The sequence below is a fragment of the Podarcis vaucheri genome (genome assembly GCF_965113315.1).
Source record: "Podarcis vaucheri genome assembly, chromosome: 4".
Taxonomy (NCBI): Eukaryota; Metazoa; Chordata; class Lepidosauria; order Squamata; family Lacertidae; genus Podarcis; species Podarcis vaucheri.
In genome coordinates, this window is record NC_138762.1 from 15,653,235 (window position 1) to 15,670,256 (window position 17,022).

General features: G+C 42.5%; 1 protein-coding gene across 1 annotated transcript in view; it reads left to right on the top strand.

Annotated features, from left to right (window-relative positions):
* Positions 1–17,022, top strand: part of TMEM135 (transmembrane protein 135) — a 169,280-nt gene that overhangs the window by 55,488 nt on the left and 96,770 nt on the right. The window contains exon 5 of the mRNA XM_082219420.1: positions 10,329–10,394. Within this exon, the coding sequence (XP_082075546.1) occupies positions 10,329–10,394 (66 nt within the window). The remainder of the gene's footprint in view (positions 1–10,328; positions 10,395–17,022) is intronic.

Consider the following 17,022-nt stretch of genomic DNA (forward strand, 5'->3'; position numbering starts at 1 on the left):
AGGGTTGAAATCCCCATTTGGCCATGAAGCTCACTAGGTGATCTTGGGCCAGTCACCATCTCTTAGCCTAATCTGCCTCTCAGGGTTGTTGTAAGGATGAAAAAGATAGGATAACCATGTACACCACCTTGAGCTCCTTGGAAGAAAAGATGGTATATAAATGTAACAAATAATTTTTAAAAAGCTCTTTTTTTTTTTTTTACACCTTGTATTTCAACCACATGGTGAGAAAAGCTGTCCGTCTCTTCTTGATAGTTCCAACACAAATATTGGTAATTGTTAATCTTCTTTATCTTTGTTCATAACTTTGAAGCAATTTTCTTACATCCATGTTTAAGGAAAATTTGTGAGTTGGTTTCAGAAAGTTAAATCTGGGAAAAGGTTGGCTTTAAATTGCATAATTTTCTGGGTCGGCAGTTTTGGCTCCCATAGCTTATTTATGTATGGAATATGGTGCAATACAATGCAAAAAGATGCTTCTGATGTTTGCCTCCTGGTGCAGACCTGCATCTCATTTGTTTGGGCTGGCCTGATGGGCTGCTTATCTGTGGCAGTTTCTGCTGGATTCAGGCAAGTTACCAAGTGTCAAGGAGCATGGCTGACTTAACTCTCATGGAAATGCTTCAGCTGTTCTTTGGGGGTTGAATTCTAACAATAATCGCATATTATATCTCTGTGAAAGATGTGCTGTTAAAACCTTTTTTGATAGCTATGAATACTGGAACTAGAGGTTTTCATGAGTTTGCAAGTTCTTGGTTGAATCCATGCTGTGCATGATAGAAAACTGATATGAGCAAAATAATTGGCATGCTATCTTGCAAAATAATTGACATGCTATTTAAATGTTATGAGGAAATATAATACTGCAGCCTGCTGTCACATTGTATCTGGTCTGTGATGAAGTAATATGCATTTCTAGGGGGGAAAGCACACATTTTAATTGAATTTAATTATTAACTCCTTGCATGAATCGGGCTGTGGCCCATGAAAACTTATGCTACAATAAACATGTTTGCCTTTAAGGTGCTACAAGATCATTTGTTTTAAATTCAACGATATTTTGTGTTGGGATGACTAGAGTTAAGAGTCATTTGTTGGGTGGTCTGGCCACTATCCAGGTTTTGAAACAGAAGGAGGGGCACTTTAAATCTGGTACTACTCCTATGTGTGACCCATGCTTCCAGTCTCTTGGAATGTCGGGTGAGGGAGACTCCTACTCTTTGAGTAAACACTCTGGAAAAAGGATGTGACATGGAACTGGAGCAAAATATACAACAGTTTGCTACATATTATAGGGCTAAAATATATTGCTGTATTTCTTTGGGCATAAATTTAGGGCTTTTACGTCCTGTTGATTTCACTTGGAAATGTTACTCTTCCACCAGACCTTTGGCTGATTAATATTCTACAGCCTTTTAAATGTGTCTGTTGGAAGGGGAGGTTATTGTTTTGCTGTTTAGTTTTATTTATTTGCATGTTTTTATCCTGCTTAGCATTGCAGTTGGTTGGCCACCATATCAGTGCTGTTCCCTAGAGTACAGCCATTCATCCCTCTTATAGACCAACCAGAAACAATTTTTGTGCTGTTAGACATTTAGTCTCATAAACAACAATGTGCTATTCAGTTGTGAAAGATAGGCTTGGAGTCAAATGCGCTTGCATTGTTTGTCATTTTGAAGGAAATTGCCGCCTATAAAATGCATATTGTTTTGGAAAATGCTCCCATTTAGCAGCTTCAATGTGAGTATTATGAGGGCCAATTTATATTGTTCTACAGAATGCACACTTTCTCTGATATATATATATAGAGAGAGAGAGTGTGTGTGTGTTAGTTAGTTAGTTAGTTACAAGTGTGTCTGTATACCCAGTGTACACCGAATATTCCCATATGAAGCATGTTTGCTTTGTAGTTCACTCTTCCCATTTAATATCTTGCATAATACTATCATGGAGTGGAGCTAGTTATTAATAAAGTTAATTCATAGGTGCTTCACTTCACTTTGCTAGGGATGGGCTAATCAGTCTGTTTCTGTCCAGAGTCACTTTTTTGTGTTCACTCATAAATCTTTTCCATTTCCATTTTTGCAATTTTTTATTTTTTTAACAAAGAAATAGTCCTGGTTCCTGCTGGATGACAGACTTTGACTCGGATCTCATTTTCTACTGTAGACATTATTGCTCAGGTCAATATGGTCCTGAAAGACGTACATTGGCTCCCAGTACCTTTCCAAGCACAATTCAAAGTGTTGGTGTTGACCTTTAAAGCCCTAAGTGGCCTTGGCCCAGTATACCTGAAGGAGCGTCTCCACCCCCATTGTTCAGCCTGGACACTGAGGTCCACCTCACTGTGAGAAGTTATAGGGAACCAGGCAGAGGGCCTTCTTGGTAGTGGTGTTTGCCCTTTGGAACATCTTCCCTTCAGATGTCAAGGGGATGAAGAATTACTCAACTTTTAGAAGACAACTGAAGGCAGCCCTGTATTGGGTTAGGATGGGCGGGGAATAATAATAATAATAATAATAATAATAATAATAATAATAATAACTATTATATGGTAGAAAGGCAAAGCAAGGATCATCAGCACAACAGGTACAGGGCATGGCGCGTGGCTAGGCAAGCTAAGAGATTGATCCAACAGTTGACATGCTCCTTGGGCTCTTGTTATAAAGGAGAGGGGTGAGCACGGCTTTTCAGTGTGCAAAGCAGGATTCAGTTTGGGTTTGCATCAGCAAACAGGAACTTCACCTTGGTGTCTCGGCCTGAGCTGTCTGTTTGTGCCAGCTCTGGTGTCTCCATGTCCTACCTAGGTGATAGAAGAGATGACAGTGCCAACTCAGAATCAGAAAAAGCACTGGATGCCTTCAGTGGGGGTGTGGAGGCTCATCATCAGAGGCTGGTGAGGACAGAGGCTCTGGTGGCGTGGGAGGGGTACCAAAATGGGAGTCGGGCAGGCAGGACGAGCCCCAGCAAGGTGACAACCCACTGGGTTCCTCTCTGGCATCAAACTCCCCACCCCCTTGCAGCTCGGATGACTCCTGGGGCTGTAATGTGGCTTTACGAGGGCTGCCATTGGGCATTTCCTTAAACTTCCCCCCACCCATTGTCCTGAAAAGACCAGCCCCTCAAGGACACTTGGGACTCATGACAGAAACCAGCACAAAAATTGCATTTAGCTATGGATTTTAAGCACATTTCCTTCTGAATTTGTAACTTTCTTGTATTTCTTTGGGAGGTGTGGGATCAGATAGTTCATAGTGGAATTTGCAGAGATCAAATTCCTTTAGGATTCTTAATCAGAATCCGCTTCTGGCTCTGGAGTCATCTTGGCTATACAGTATATAGCAATCTTAAAGTGTTTGTGTGCCCCATTATGTGCCAAGTGTAGTTTCATTTATCATATCCTTCATACACTATTTGGGTATGTTCCCAGTCAGTCCCCCATTGAGTTGGCCATTGATTAGATACCACAATGCCTTTTCAGTGCTTGGGAAGGGGTGGGCTGGCGTTTCCCAAAGTTTCCGTGAGCTTCCATGTGGAAGCTATTTCACAATTCTAAATTTGGAGAAACTTTATAAATTGTATTTGTCCACATCCATTGTTACTGGTGGTTGTTCCTCGTATTCAGTAAGCTTAGAAAAAACCCCAATAGATACGTAACACTAAAAACAAAGAACTGATAAGAATCAGCATCAATACTAAAATACATCTAGACCACTGAAAACACTAAGATCTGATAAATAACTATAACTAAACTTTATTTAATCAGCAACCTGATTACAATGCTGTTTAACAGAACCCAATAGAAAACAAGCAGGTTTTCAGGACCCCTTTAAAGGTCTGCAGTGGCACAGCATTTCATTGCCTAAATGTATTTCTGTACATGTGCCCTGACTTATCTGAAGGGCGGATGGATTATCCCAGAGCTTTCCAAGCTTTTCATGTTGGTGACACACTTTTTAGACATGCATCATTTTGTGACATGGCAGTTCAGTTTTACTAGCAAACTGTAGGATAAACTAACCGCTTTCCAGCCCCTTGAAGAGCATGGGGAGCGTTCTTGCAACACACCTACACGCTGCAGCTGACACACAGTTTGGAAAGCTCTGGATTATCCAGTGTTAATCTAATACTTGTGGGTGCAGGTTACCTAGGAGTCTGTTGATACAGCAGGCCATTTGAGTTTTGCATAGAAAGGACTTTTAATAGAATTCATCTTATTTTATTGATCTTTACAAAGTGGATTTGCTGTTGTATTTGATAATCGAGCAGTTACTTTAATTGGCGTAGGAATGCTACTATGTACATGAAACGGTATATGACAGGCAGTACTTGAAATGTGAAGAACTATTCTTTCCTTTTTCAACAGGAGGGTAATCCGCCAACTGGGATTGCATCCCCTCCTGGCTTGCAAATCCATAGTCATCCAGGAGGAGGGGTTCACACTTGCCCAGACTGGCACCAGATTAGTGGCAGAACATAAATTTATTGGGAGCTCCGGCTAAAGCGGCTCTTCATTAGCTGTTGGTGTGTGTCTTAATATGGAGCTAACGTTTTCTCCTTCCTAATGACCTTGGTCAGGAGGCTGGGAAGGGATTTATTTAAGTTCTAATTGTGAACCCCTTTGGCTTCTTGCTCTTTTTTCCTGGCCGAGATAACAGCTTGAGATGCCATGCCTTTATTTACCGTATTTACTTGAGTCTAATGCGCCGTCAAATCTAATGCGCACCTCAGTTTTCAGAACCTTGAAACCAAACAAGGTATTTGCTGGCAAATGTAAATGTGCCATCGAATCTAATGTGCACCTTAATTTTTGTAATGTAATTTGGCCAAAAAAAGGTGAGCATTAGATTCCAGTAAATAGGATATTTGCAGTATTTTTAACTTGCTATTCAACCAAAAAGGTTTGAAGAGCTGCTTGCATAAAACCACTTAAAGCAAGGCCGTCCCTGCCTGTTGGTTTACAGTCTAAAATATGTGACATAAAAGAAAAAAAGGGATGGGGAGAGAGAAGGGGGGGGAAAGCAAATTCAGGCACCAGTTTTCAAATACAGTGGTACCTCTGGTTGCAAATGGGATCCATTCTGGAGGCCCGTTCACAACATGAAAAGAGCGCAACCTGAAGCGCCGTAGCTGCGTGGCACGATTTGGTGGTTATGCGCGAAGCGCGATTTAGCGCTCGTGCGCATCCGCGAGCGGCAAAACCCGGAAGTACCACTTTCTGGTACTTCCGGGTCACCGCGGGACGTAACCTGAAAGAATGTAACATGAAGCGAACGTAACATGAGGTATGACTGTAATACTTAAAACAACCAGTTGTTATGTAAACATTTCAGGGACTGGAGGAACCCAATGTAGCTGGTTTTTCAGCAGACTTGACGGTATGGGCCCTGCTTCCCATCTCTCCCTCCCCTACAGCCTGCTGTAATGGTTGCTGCCAGATTAGAGTTGAAGGAGAGTCTTTGAGAAGAAGAGGCTCACCATTGTGAAGTGTGCAGTTTACATGCAAGAAAGCAGTTCTTGCATGCAACTCTGATTTGTCTCCCGCCCCGTTTGGATCGTTTGATATTGAAACCTGGATGCAACCTATAATTTGGTACCCCAAGGGTTAAGAAGAAGTATAAGGGTTAAGAAGTATAAAATGAACAAAACTGTTAAATTATATTCTAAAACATATTGAAAAACTAGGATGCAATAAAACCAAAACAGGAGAAGTGGGGAGAATGTTTGCTGAGTGAGGGATAGGGAAAATGATGGAGTTGTAAGTGGTCAGAGGATGAAGGCAGGTTGAGCTTTGAGCACATTTGTAGGTAACACTAAAAAGAATGCAAGTGGGAGACTTGGGGTCAATGGCAGAGTATTAAAGCTCTGCTTTTGCACTGTGTGTAATGAGCAAAGTAGAGTGGGATTTTGTGGGGAGACAACCCAGGAAGAAGAAAAGAGCATAATCAGGGAAATAAAGCAAGCTGAAAATGGAAAGGCAGGGTGGGGGCAGGGATAGAAGCTTTAGAGGGAAGAGAGAAGGCAGATTTAATACATGCCCTTGTTCTGCGGGTAGATGTGTTGTAGTTTGAGGTACCTCTTTAGCAACAGAAAGAGAAAGATAATGGAAGGAGAAGGAGGGTGGGGTAGGGGGAAAGTACATAAGAAAGGCCCTGTGCAGGGAGCTGATAGCTCTTTTATACCTTTGTTGGTAAGGAGAAAAGACAAAGCCTCTTAAATACTGTCTTGCTGGCAATGATCAGGTGTTAAAAGTATTGAAATGGTGCCAGCCAGGAAGTATTTGTTCTCAATGTCTGAGAAAGATCTTTTAAAAAATCATCCTTATTCTGCTTTCCCAGGGGAAAAGGGATCAACATGTCTTTTTGGCTCTTGTGGCAAAAGCCTGGAGCTATTGAAACAAACTTGGTTAGAAGGAATAAATAAAAAAATTCCTTCCAGTAGCACCTTAAAGACCAACTAAGTTAGTTCTTGGTATGAGCTTTCGTGTGCATTCACACTTCTTCAGATACAGAAGGAGGATAGGAGAAGCCAGAGGAGTGACATTTTAGGTGATCATATCTTGGCATAACACTTCAAGGAGTCTGATGCTTTAGTTTCCTTTACAGGGCTATGGCAGAGATTTACAGTGAAGGAGAAAGCAATCAGTGCATTTAAGATGAGAGGCGGCGTAACTCAGCTTTGCTTGAACATGCACTGCCTCAGTTACAGTAATGGAGGCTCTTCTCTTGCTTCTTTAGGCCAAAACCAGAGCTTCCCTTCTCAGGTGCAGGCTACCATGGCAAAAGCTGGATTTTTGGAGTGCTTACTAACAGCATGCGCTCACCTACTATGGTAGTTTTTTCAGAGTTCAGGGTGCTTTTTCATGAGATTCTATTCAAGCACATGAGCACTTTGGACTGGGCCCAGAAGTGAACTGGCAAATAATGCTGCTATTTTAAAACATGGGTTATATGGCAAATACATTCACTTTAACTTGTGATCTAGATCAGTGTTTCCCAACCTTTTTTGGGCAAAGGCACACTTGTTTCATGAAAAAAATCTCGAGGCACACCACCATTACAGCCCCGTGACGTCAGCGCGCAGCGTCACGCCGGGAGGGACATGAATTGCTAGCAAATTACATAATCACCTCCTTGAGGGCTGGCTCATCTTCTCCGAAGGCAGAACCCCATTAATTAACAGCACAGACTCACACCATAGCCAAGACGAGGGGGGGAAACCTCAGTCATGCACAGTCATGCACATGTGGGGGCTAAATGAGGACGAAGACCGGGCAGAGAGCAGGGTTCAAATCACCCCACCTGGCCAGGACAATCCCTGGGTGCTCCCTTGGGCCACTCACCTGACCCACCTCGCAGGGCTGTTGTTGCGAGGATAACACGGGGAGAACTACACGCGCCCCCGGGAGCTCCTTGGAGGAGAAAGCGGGCGATGAATGCAATGCACAAAATATATGAGAGGCGACCAGGTTTTGCAGGTGAGGGGCCCCCGCCAGCCTCCGCTTCCAACACCCGGCGCAACGACGCCGAAGTTTCCCCCCGGGCTCGGCTCGGGGAGCAGCGCTGCTCCCCCCCGGCTCCCCTTCGCCCTCCCGGCTCTCTCTGCCGCCCACTGGGGACCCCCCTCACCTGCCAAGTCCGGAGCGCCGGTGGAAGTTGCATGCATGCATGCAGGGCGCCGCGTTGCCATTGCATTACACTGCAGTCCATGCAACGCCTGCACGCATGCATTGCCTTGCACGCCCGCCAAGGGGTCTCCCCGCGGTCCGATGCGTCCCCTCCGGCGCGGATGCAGCATTGCAAAAATAAACCCTCCCCGACGCAGCCCTACCTGGGGGGCAGCCTCCGCCGCTCCGCCTCCGCGGGGATCCCCGGGCTCCATCCTGCCGCCTGATCTCCGCGGGGGCGCAGGCAGGCTGCGCGGGGTCTGTGCGGAAGAGCCCCTGCCTGCCCGGCCGCCGCCGCCGCGCTCATTCCATGGCCGGGAGAAGAGCGCTTCAAACAAAACGCCAGGCCACGCTGGGAAACGTAGTTCGCGCACCCCGCGCGGGCGCAGAGCCCAAGGGCGAGGGGACTACGGATCCCGGCAGCCCCCGCGCCGGGGACGGAGGGGGAGAGGCCGGGTGCAGGGATGGAGGGACGGGTGGGCGAGCGAGTGAGTGAGTGGCAGCCGCCAAGCCTTGGCCGAGAGCCAGGAAGGGCCTCCCCGGAGGAGGAGGAGGAGGAGGGAGGCGCAGAGCGGGAGGGAGGGAACCCCAGGGGTCATCTAGTGACGGCGCCCCAATCGAAAATTTGACTTTTTTAAAAAAAAAATCTTTCGCATTTTTTAATTTTTCCCGCGGCACACCAGGCAACATCTAGTGTGCCGCGGAACAGTGGTTGGGAAACACTGATCTAGATGCCCAGCCAGTTATCTGACTGCTACATTTTTTTATCAGTGGAAGTTTCTGAGTCATCTTTAAGAGCATCCCTATGTAGAGCGCATTGCAATAATACAGTCTGGAGGTTATCGGAACATGGAAGTATGGTGGTCAAGTCAATATTCTGATGTAGAATATTAAAACTGTTGGATTATTTCATGGGAGCAGAGCTTAAGTGCATTGCTGCTCTAATTCTGTTCAGCAGTAGTGCGCTATTAAAATCTGAAAGACACTTTGAGCAGAGCATGTTGAGGTTGTGTATGAAATTTCCAAAGCATTTAAATTTCTGTGTTAATTCAGGTAATTCAACCCAAATTCCACCCCAAATTCAAATTTCTCAATTCCCCCTTTATGTTATGAGGTTTTAAACTTTTTTAAAAATTAAAATAATTTTTCATAAAGTGAATTTTATACGGGTAGACTTTATTAATTCACTTAACATTTTTGCTACAGCCACGGGGGGTTTTATGTTAACATGACATCTTCTTATACTTCCCAGTCTTGCTCTTTGTATTGGCTAATTACATAACCCCTTAAATAGTCCGCTGCTGCTGCTGCTCCTGTTCTTGAAGCTTTTATGCATGTTAGGCCTTTCCCTCCAGTTTAAGTAGGAAGTCTAGTTCTAATCTTCTTAGCTGCACTCAACGCATGTGAGGGGTGATCCTATCAAGGAATCTGTGGCCCTAGATTCACAAATGATGTGAACACCTCTCTTTTTCTTTTAGGAGCTTTGACAATTCATTTTAGCTGTGTGAGTACAAGCATATTAAAAGAGATCTCTTGCCAGTGGGAGAAGAAGGAAAGTCACACACACCACTGGTTTTCAATGGAAACAAAGGGAGCTTAGCAGTCTTGACAGAATGTTCTATTTGGGTGAAACATCCTTAAAATGTTGGTGGAAAGAATGGATGAAAGGAATCAATTCTGAAGAACACAAAAGGTTGCATGAGGTTCTCACCCCTTTAATCTTCAAGAGGGAGAAACAGAAGTAGGTATTGGAGCTGGTATGGACTTATGTGGGTGTAAATGAGCTAATAAATAAAAGTTTGCGAGTAGGCGGGGGCATTCATTGGAAACAAAAAGTTAAAAGTATGAGGAAATAAAATGCTTATAAACCAGTGGAAAGTGCAAGGGACAGTTAAAAGTATTATGCATTCATGCTCACCTCACTATGCGATTTTAGGAAAGCAATTCACCATGTATGTTGTGCGTTTAAAAAGCTATCTGTGTCATGTTCCTCTGCTTACAATGAATGAAAGGGCATTCCTCTTGTAATGGGATGAGTCTTTCTAACCCAACCATTTAGTTCATTCAGTCAGAAACACTGATAAAAACGGCAAGCAATTTGTTCAACTATTTTTCTCTTTCTTTGTTTTATCTTTTTAATCACTGCATGATGCTACTGGTGGTCAGAAAAGAGGATTATTCAGTGCCTGCATTATTTTGTGGGTGACCATTGTTGAAAAGGCTTATGTTTTCTTTATAATTAGCTTTCTCTAAAAGCTGTTGAGCTGAGCTACACAGAAGACAGATCTCTTCATTTCATGAGATATATCTGTTATTACTTTTCTGTAATAAAGTAACATTTTAAAATGCTGTTTATTGGGTGTGGATGTGTATGTTCATGTTTGTTTTTCCCCATCAGCATGCAAAGTGTCAACTTCTTTGTGTAAAAATTTCCTTCATTTAACACTTCCACCTGGAAAGAATACAATGTACAGAAATTATTTAATAACTGCAGTCCTCTCTGCGTTGACTTGGAAGTAAGTCCCATTTACTTCAGTGGAACTTACCTCTTAAGCTAGTGTGTAGGATTGCCATGTAGGTATGGTTTTATTTTTGTGGATATTTGAAAAAAGAATTCCAGATTTGACTGCTTTTTGAAATAACTTTACTTTTTTGTATGCAGGCCACTGAAACTCTATTTCGCATGGGGGTGTCAAGAGGAACAATTACTCCTTTAAGACACGGAGAGGTAAGACTGTGTTTGTTTTCTCCTGCTGTTTATAGTCTTAGAACTGAACTTGGTGCCATCTTGGGCAAAAAATACTTAGAGCTGTTGAAAGATGATGATGATGATGATTTAGAAATAGATAATTCTGTATGTAGATCATCATTATTTTCTGTTTGGGGCGGGGGAAGATGCAATTCTTATGTTGTCAAAAGAGCAGGACCCCTCCATCATACACAGGAAGGAGGGTAGGTGACAGGCTAAGGAGAACTACAGTAAATCTTTAGAAGAAAAGAAACCTAATGAGGCACACTCCCCCCACTGTCCGTTGAGGACTGAGCATGCTCAGTTGCCATAGGATGTTGAATGTTGAGAGTGATGCAGGAAATGGGAAAAGGGGAGAGGAAATGGAGTATATTGAAATAAGATGTGGATTCTTGGAACAGTGAATAGGGACCCTCCAAATGCAACTTCACCTCCCTCCCAGATCCCACTTGTATAATGGGCAATATTTGTGACATGACCCTGTTTCATTGTTGAACTTAGTGGTGATTGTTACCAAAGACGTAAAGTAAAAGCTTTCATGCACAATTAAGAAGGCAGAACTTTTTCTTGAAAATTGTAACTGCAATTTGAAAACAGGGTTTGAAGCTGTTAGCAGGTTTTGGTCATCCTTGCTTCATGGTGACCATAATACAAAGTTGTAGCTGTGCCATAGTAATCATGGGGAACCCTGACATAGTGAAAAGGTAGGGGAATTCAAGTGGGAGAAGGGAGGTGCTCCTGGTCTCTTGACCAGTATTCCATCTGCAATGGACCTAAGAGAATGCAATCCAGAGTAATGGAGAGGTTATGAGCAATTTTGATGAACATGTGTTATGTTCAGTTTCAGCAAGATTTGTTCCTTAATATTGTATTTATTTATTTGTTCAATTTATATCCTGTACTTCATCAGTTTTATTGATCTTTGGGCGTGTTGCATCACAACACAATTTAATCTTAGAATTTGAAATAACTAGAACATCAGTCAAAATACAGCAACTAGCAGGGTTCTACAGCGAGAGCAGAAATTGAGACTTTGAAAAGAAGGGTTCAACTCAGTTTTTTCTGAGTACAAATGCATATGCCCACCAGGCTACCATATAACAATTCAAAGCATATGCCCACCAAGCTTTAATCACAACAGGGGATATAATCAGCAATTAAAGATGACTCACTGTACCCAGAATTTGTACCTTTGGTAAAAAGGGTCAGTTAAAGGCTTTACCAATGAACCATCCTGCAGTCTGTTGTCCAGGGAGTTCTTCAAAAACTCTTTGTCAATTGACACATTGCAAAGCTGGAATATATGTGTGAGTTGGCTTGCTGCTTATTGAAGTGTGTATGTATTTCAGATGGAACAGAGTTCACAAGATATAGTGTATGAATTAATGGGGAAGAGTACACCATGAAACGCCATATATTTTGGCCTTTATAAGGAATACCAATATGAATACCAATATGAACACAAGCATATAGAGGGTTCGTGATTGCCTTTAGGTGAACGAACAGTTGTTTAAAGGGTGATACTATCATCTCCAGGTTAATAAATCAAACTTGCAACTAAAGGATTGCAAGAATATCTTCATAGGTTTGTTCAGCCTGTGTATCTTTCTAGAAAGAGCTTGATGCTGTACTTGCAAGAGTTATTCTGTACTTTGAAAGTGGAAAGCATATATAACCGAGTTTTATAAAAGGACCAAACCTTCAGATTTGTGGTTATGAAGATAATTAATTTGTTTTGTTTGCGATGTATAGTTGCATTTTATTTTAAATTCATTTTTAGGATATTATAACAGATTTGATCTGTTAATGGAAACTGTGTAGAGTTTTTATTATTATGTTAAGTGGCATAAACATTTCTGAAATAAAAAGTAAAAGAAAAGAAAAATGCAGATGCTGAGTGTTTGTGTGCTCTTACTGAAAATGCAGTTAAAGCCAGAATTGGAGAGATTAATACTTGGACGTTCCAAGTATACTTGCTCAGTTCAGAAGTGCTAATCTGGTGGTGAAATCCCCAAAAGCTAAATTGTTGGGAAGCTGAGAAAATGATACAGATTGGATGAGTATAGACAGAAAAGCCTGTGGTCAGATCCTTGGTGGTTTTAACCAGTACACATCACCTAGTATATATTAAAATAATGCATTATTTAAAAAGATATTTAAGGTAATTTCTGTCAATGTGGTAAGCGCAGCTGGTGCTGGGGATAGGCAGAGAAAAGCAAGACTAGTTCTGAATTAATAACAGACCCTCACATTGCACTGAAGCAAACAGCTTTTTTTAAATAAAAAAAACCCACTATTCAAACAAGAGAAGTCACTAAGGACTCTTCATTGTTGGCTTGTTTCCAGGTCCAGATGGATTTGCAGTTTATAATGCTGAATATTTGAGGGAAATCTTCCCCCTTATTTCCTGCTTAGAGCTTTTCTGCATGCCAGGAGAGTCATCTCCATAGCCTTTCTGGCTATGAATATAGTTTACTTTTGTCAACCTTTCCACATAAGAAACCAGGTTTTTGTGCTGAAAGCTGTGTTATTTGCTGTTTACATATGGATTACAGAATTATTGACAAGGTTTTGGCATGAGATTTGGAACCCGTTGCTGCCAAGTGTCATTCATCCAAGTGAGACAGATAATTCTTGGACTGGTTTTCCTGTTCAACAACAGTCACAGGGTTGTGAAAAATTACCTCAGGACTGGTTATGGTCATGAAGTTGACTGATCTCCAAGAAGTCTAATAGTATCAGGGGAGGTAATGAAATTCAAGAATATAATTGCCTTCAGGATTGAGCACATTTCTCTCCTTGTTGCTGAAGTATTTCTATCAAGACCCGCTTTTTGGAGAATGTTTAGTGGTTCAGAGGTCACCCATTTCTCCTCTCGCTCTTAGCCATTATGTTGATGTCTGACTATTTTGTAAAGGTTTTGTCAGTCCTGAACATAACTTTAGAGCACTGGGAATTTAAAGAGCTTTGAGCTGCGATTTTATTTCTAGCCATGCCTGCCATTCTCTATACCCTCTTTTTCTGCCTTTAACAATAGTTGTCATTTGTGTTTTGAGGACCATCACCAAGGGACCATGAAAGATGCAAGACATCTGTCTTTTAAGTTCCTGCCTCTTGAAGCCTCTCAGGCCCCAAATAAATTAACTGAGATACTTGTCATTAAGGAGGCTTATTTCATAGTGTCACCTGCCTTCTGCCATATTATATCAGATATAGAAAACCTGGATATAATTCTGAAAATAGCACTTTGGGAATAAAGATTTGCTGGACAAAGGCAACTGTGATCCTCTCCCATGTTTCCCAAAATGGTATGATTCTCAGGGAAGTTCTTGGAGCAACACTCGTCTTATTTACGAATCCAACCCTTTGCTCCCCTGATTTCCAAAGGTTTTTACTCAAAGTCTTGAGGTTGTTGGGTTTTTGTTTTGTTTTAAAGACATCCTGGGCAATTTTGTGCTGTAATTCTCAAATTAAACCTGCAAGAATTTGAACGTATTTGCCATAAATACTGTGTGTGTGGAGGATAATTGTTTGTTATGAGGGTATGTATTTTTGTGTTTTTATATTGTAAACCGCTCTGTGATCCTCAGATGAAGGGTAGTACATAAATTCAATCAATCAATAATAATAATAATAATAATAATAATAATAATAATAAATAAATAAATAAATAAATAAAGAATGGGTGTTTTTGTCTCAGGGGTTAAACAGTAAGGACCATGTCAGCAAATTTCCCATTTATTGGCTGCAAAAGGGCACTGGGAAGCTGGAGGTATAAAATAATATCCATATGCCAGCAGAAGAGTACAGTCAGGCTGCGGATGGCAAATGATATATGGTTGCTGAGCTAAGGAGCAGTGTGTTTCCCCTAAACATTGTGAAGCCGGTCTTTAGATTCTTCCCAGCATCTCTCTTTTCTCTTAGGGCAAGCTGCCAACTTGGTTTCTACGACCGTCTTACACACCTTTCTCTGCTAGCTTGCAGGGGTGAAAAATGCATCTCAAAATGCTCCTGTTTTCAGCAATAGATTGAGACGGATCTGGCTCGCATCCAGGTTCCTACTGAAAGCTGAATTTCAAGGCTCTCTTACTGCCCATCTATATTCTAATGAACACACAAATAGCTTTGAGATTTCTGCACAGATCATGTTTCTTGGGCAGCCAAACAACTGGGATATGGCCAGGGTTGAAGCAATATCTCGGCAGCTGCCTGGCAAGTGTTGTGAATGAGCTTCTGCCAAGTCCCTAGAGCAGGTACCTGATGGTGTGGAGTTGGGGGGGGGGCTGTAAAATGGTTTCTGATAGGATTAGCTCATCTAGTTCCCAGCTTTTCATAATTACAGATGGAGAACATTTCACCTTGTGTGAGTCTCTAGGTCTCGCAAGCCTCTTCCCTCCCAGCAGAAGTAAGTGAATTGGGCTGTGGTGTGTTTATTTGAACTTCTTTCTGGGGATGGATCTGGTCTTCAGGAAGGGAATCATATCCAAATAAATGCAGGCGCAGCCTGTTCCAGTTTCTACTTTGTGGTGAGAGCAGGGATGTATTGGACTTGGCCTGTTCTGAGCTTTCTCCCCTGAATGTAACAAGCGATAAGAGGTCTTATATCTGTAGGCTATTCTGGATCTGATAGCATCTGTGTGATCAAGCAGATGATCTACTTCCTCTGGTTGAAGCAGCTGATCGGACAAGAATGAAACACTCGGCAAGATTTGGGATGTTGCAGGAAAAGACCTTTTGTGATAGAACATGCTCTTCCACAGAGACATATTTGGAATAAGCTCCGCAATCGTGTCACGTTTGGCTTCCTTGAATTAAGTTGCCGTGCCCAGCAAGTTCCGCTCATCAAAAATAATGAGAATTTAAAGGGTCTGTGTCAGCAACTTCAGAAGATCCTAATTTGTCTGAACTCCTGTCCAAGTCAGGATCTATTAATTCTACTTGAAGGGGCCCCAAGAGAGACATTTAGCATTAAAATAGGGAGAGGTCATAGATTTAGGATGCTGCCTAGCACCATGGTTCGGTGGGTGCACAGGATGCTACATAGCCCTTAGCTCCACTACTCTGGAGTAGGAATGGGGATGATTCACTAAATTTAAAAGTGCCAGGGCAAATCACTATATTGGGACTACAGATATGTTAGCAAATGTCATGAGAGAGGTGTGAATATGACAGCTGAGTGGCAAATGAAGGGGTGGAAATAATAATAGTGTTCACATAACCATGAAAATTAGGGTTTGTTGTTGTTCAGTTGTTTAGTCGTGTCCGACTCTTCGTGACCCCATGGACCAGAGCACGCCAGGCACTCCTGCCTTCCACTGCCTCCCACAGTTTGGTCAGACTCATGCTGGTAGCTTCGAGAACACTGTCCAACCATCTCGCCCTCTGTTGTCCCCTTCTCCTTGTTTGGATTTGGATTTTGGATTTGATATCCCGCCTTTCACTCCCCTTCAGGAGTCTCAAAGCGGCTAACATTCTCCTTTCCCTTCCTCCCCCACAACAAACACTCTGTGAGGTGAGTGGGGCTGAGAGACTTCAGAGAAGTGTGACTGGCCCAAGGTCACCCAGCAGCTGCAGGTGGAGGAGCGGGGAAGTGAACCCGGTTCCCCAGATTACGAGTCCACCGCTCTTAACCACTACACCACACTGCCCTCCATCTTTCCCAACATCAGGGTCTTTTCCAGGGAGTCTTCTCTTCTCATGAGGTGGCCAAAGTATTGGATCCTCAGCTTCATGATCTGTCCTTCCAGTGAGCACTCAGGGCTGATTTCCTTAAGAATGGATAGGTTTGATCTTCTTGAAAATTAGGGTATGTGACTGCAAAAGGAGTGATGCATTTATGTGTATGGGGAGAGGGAGGAGAATGGCTCTAGTGGTGTGATTGTGAAAGGTGTGAAGGAAGGGTCATACAGTGGTACCTCTGGTTGCGGATGTGATCCATTCTGGAGCTCTGGTCAGATCCCAAGGTTTCCGCAACCAGAGGGACTGTGTCTGCACATGCGCACAAGGCGTTAGAGCACTTCTGCGCATGTGTGCATGGCGAAAACCGAAAAAATTCTTCCGGGTTTGCTTCGTACGGATCCCGAAGGATTCGTAACCGAAGGTGAAAATAAGTAGAGGTACCACTGTATGTGGGTTTATGGAAGCGAGCAAAGAATGAAACCAGTTCATAGCTGAAATTCTATTTAAAACATTGCAATTGGAGACAAGACCTTAATCATCACAATTTAATCAGAATCACCAGTTTCCTAATTCCCTATTTCTAATCATGCCAGTTCATTTTGAAGTGTGCATGAGAAGGATGGGTTTAAAAGACTTTAAACTGGCTCTTTTCAAGTCTAACCAGTTTATTACAGCATAAGCTTCCGTGCTCTCAAGCCCACTCAAGTCAGATGCATGAAATGAAATCCAAGTCGGCAAGTCTATAAAGGAGAAACTTGTACAGTGGAAGTTGCATGGTCATGAGATGCAAACATTGCAGACAGCCACAGCTTTAACCTTTTATGGTAGGGAGGATAATTGCTGAGATATTACTAGTAGTGGGGTTGGGAATAATTTACAAGGATCAATAATAGAAATTGTAGCTATCCTCGCATTGGTAAACCAGGTA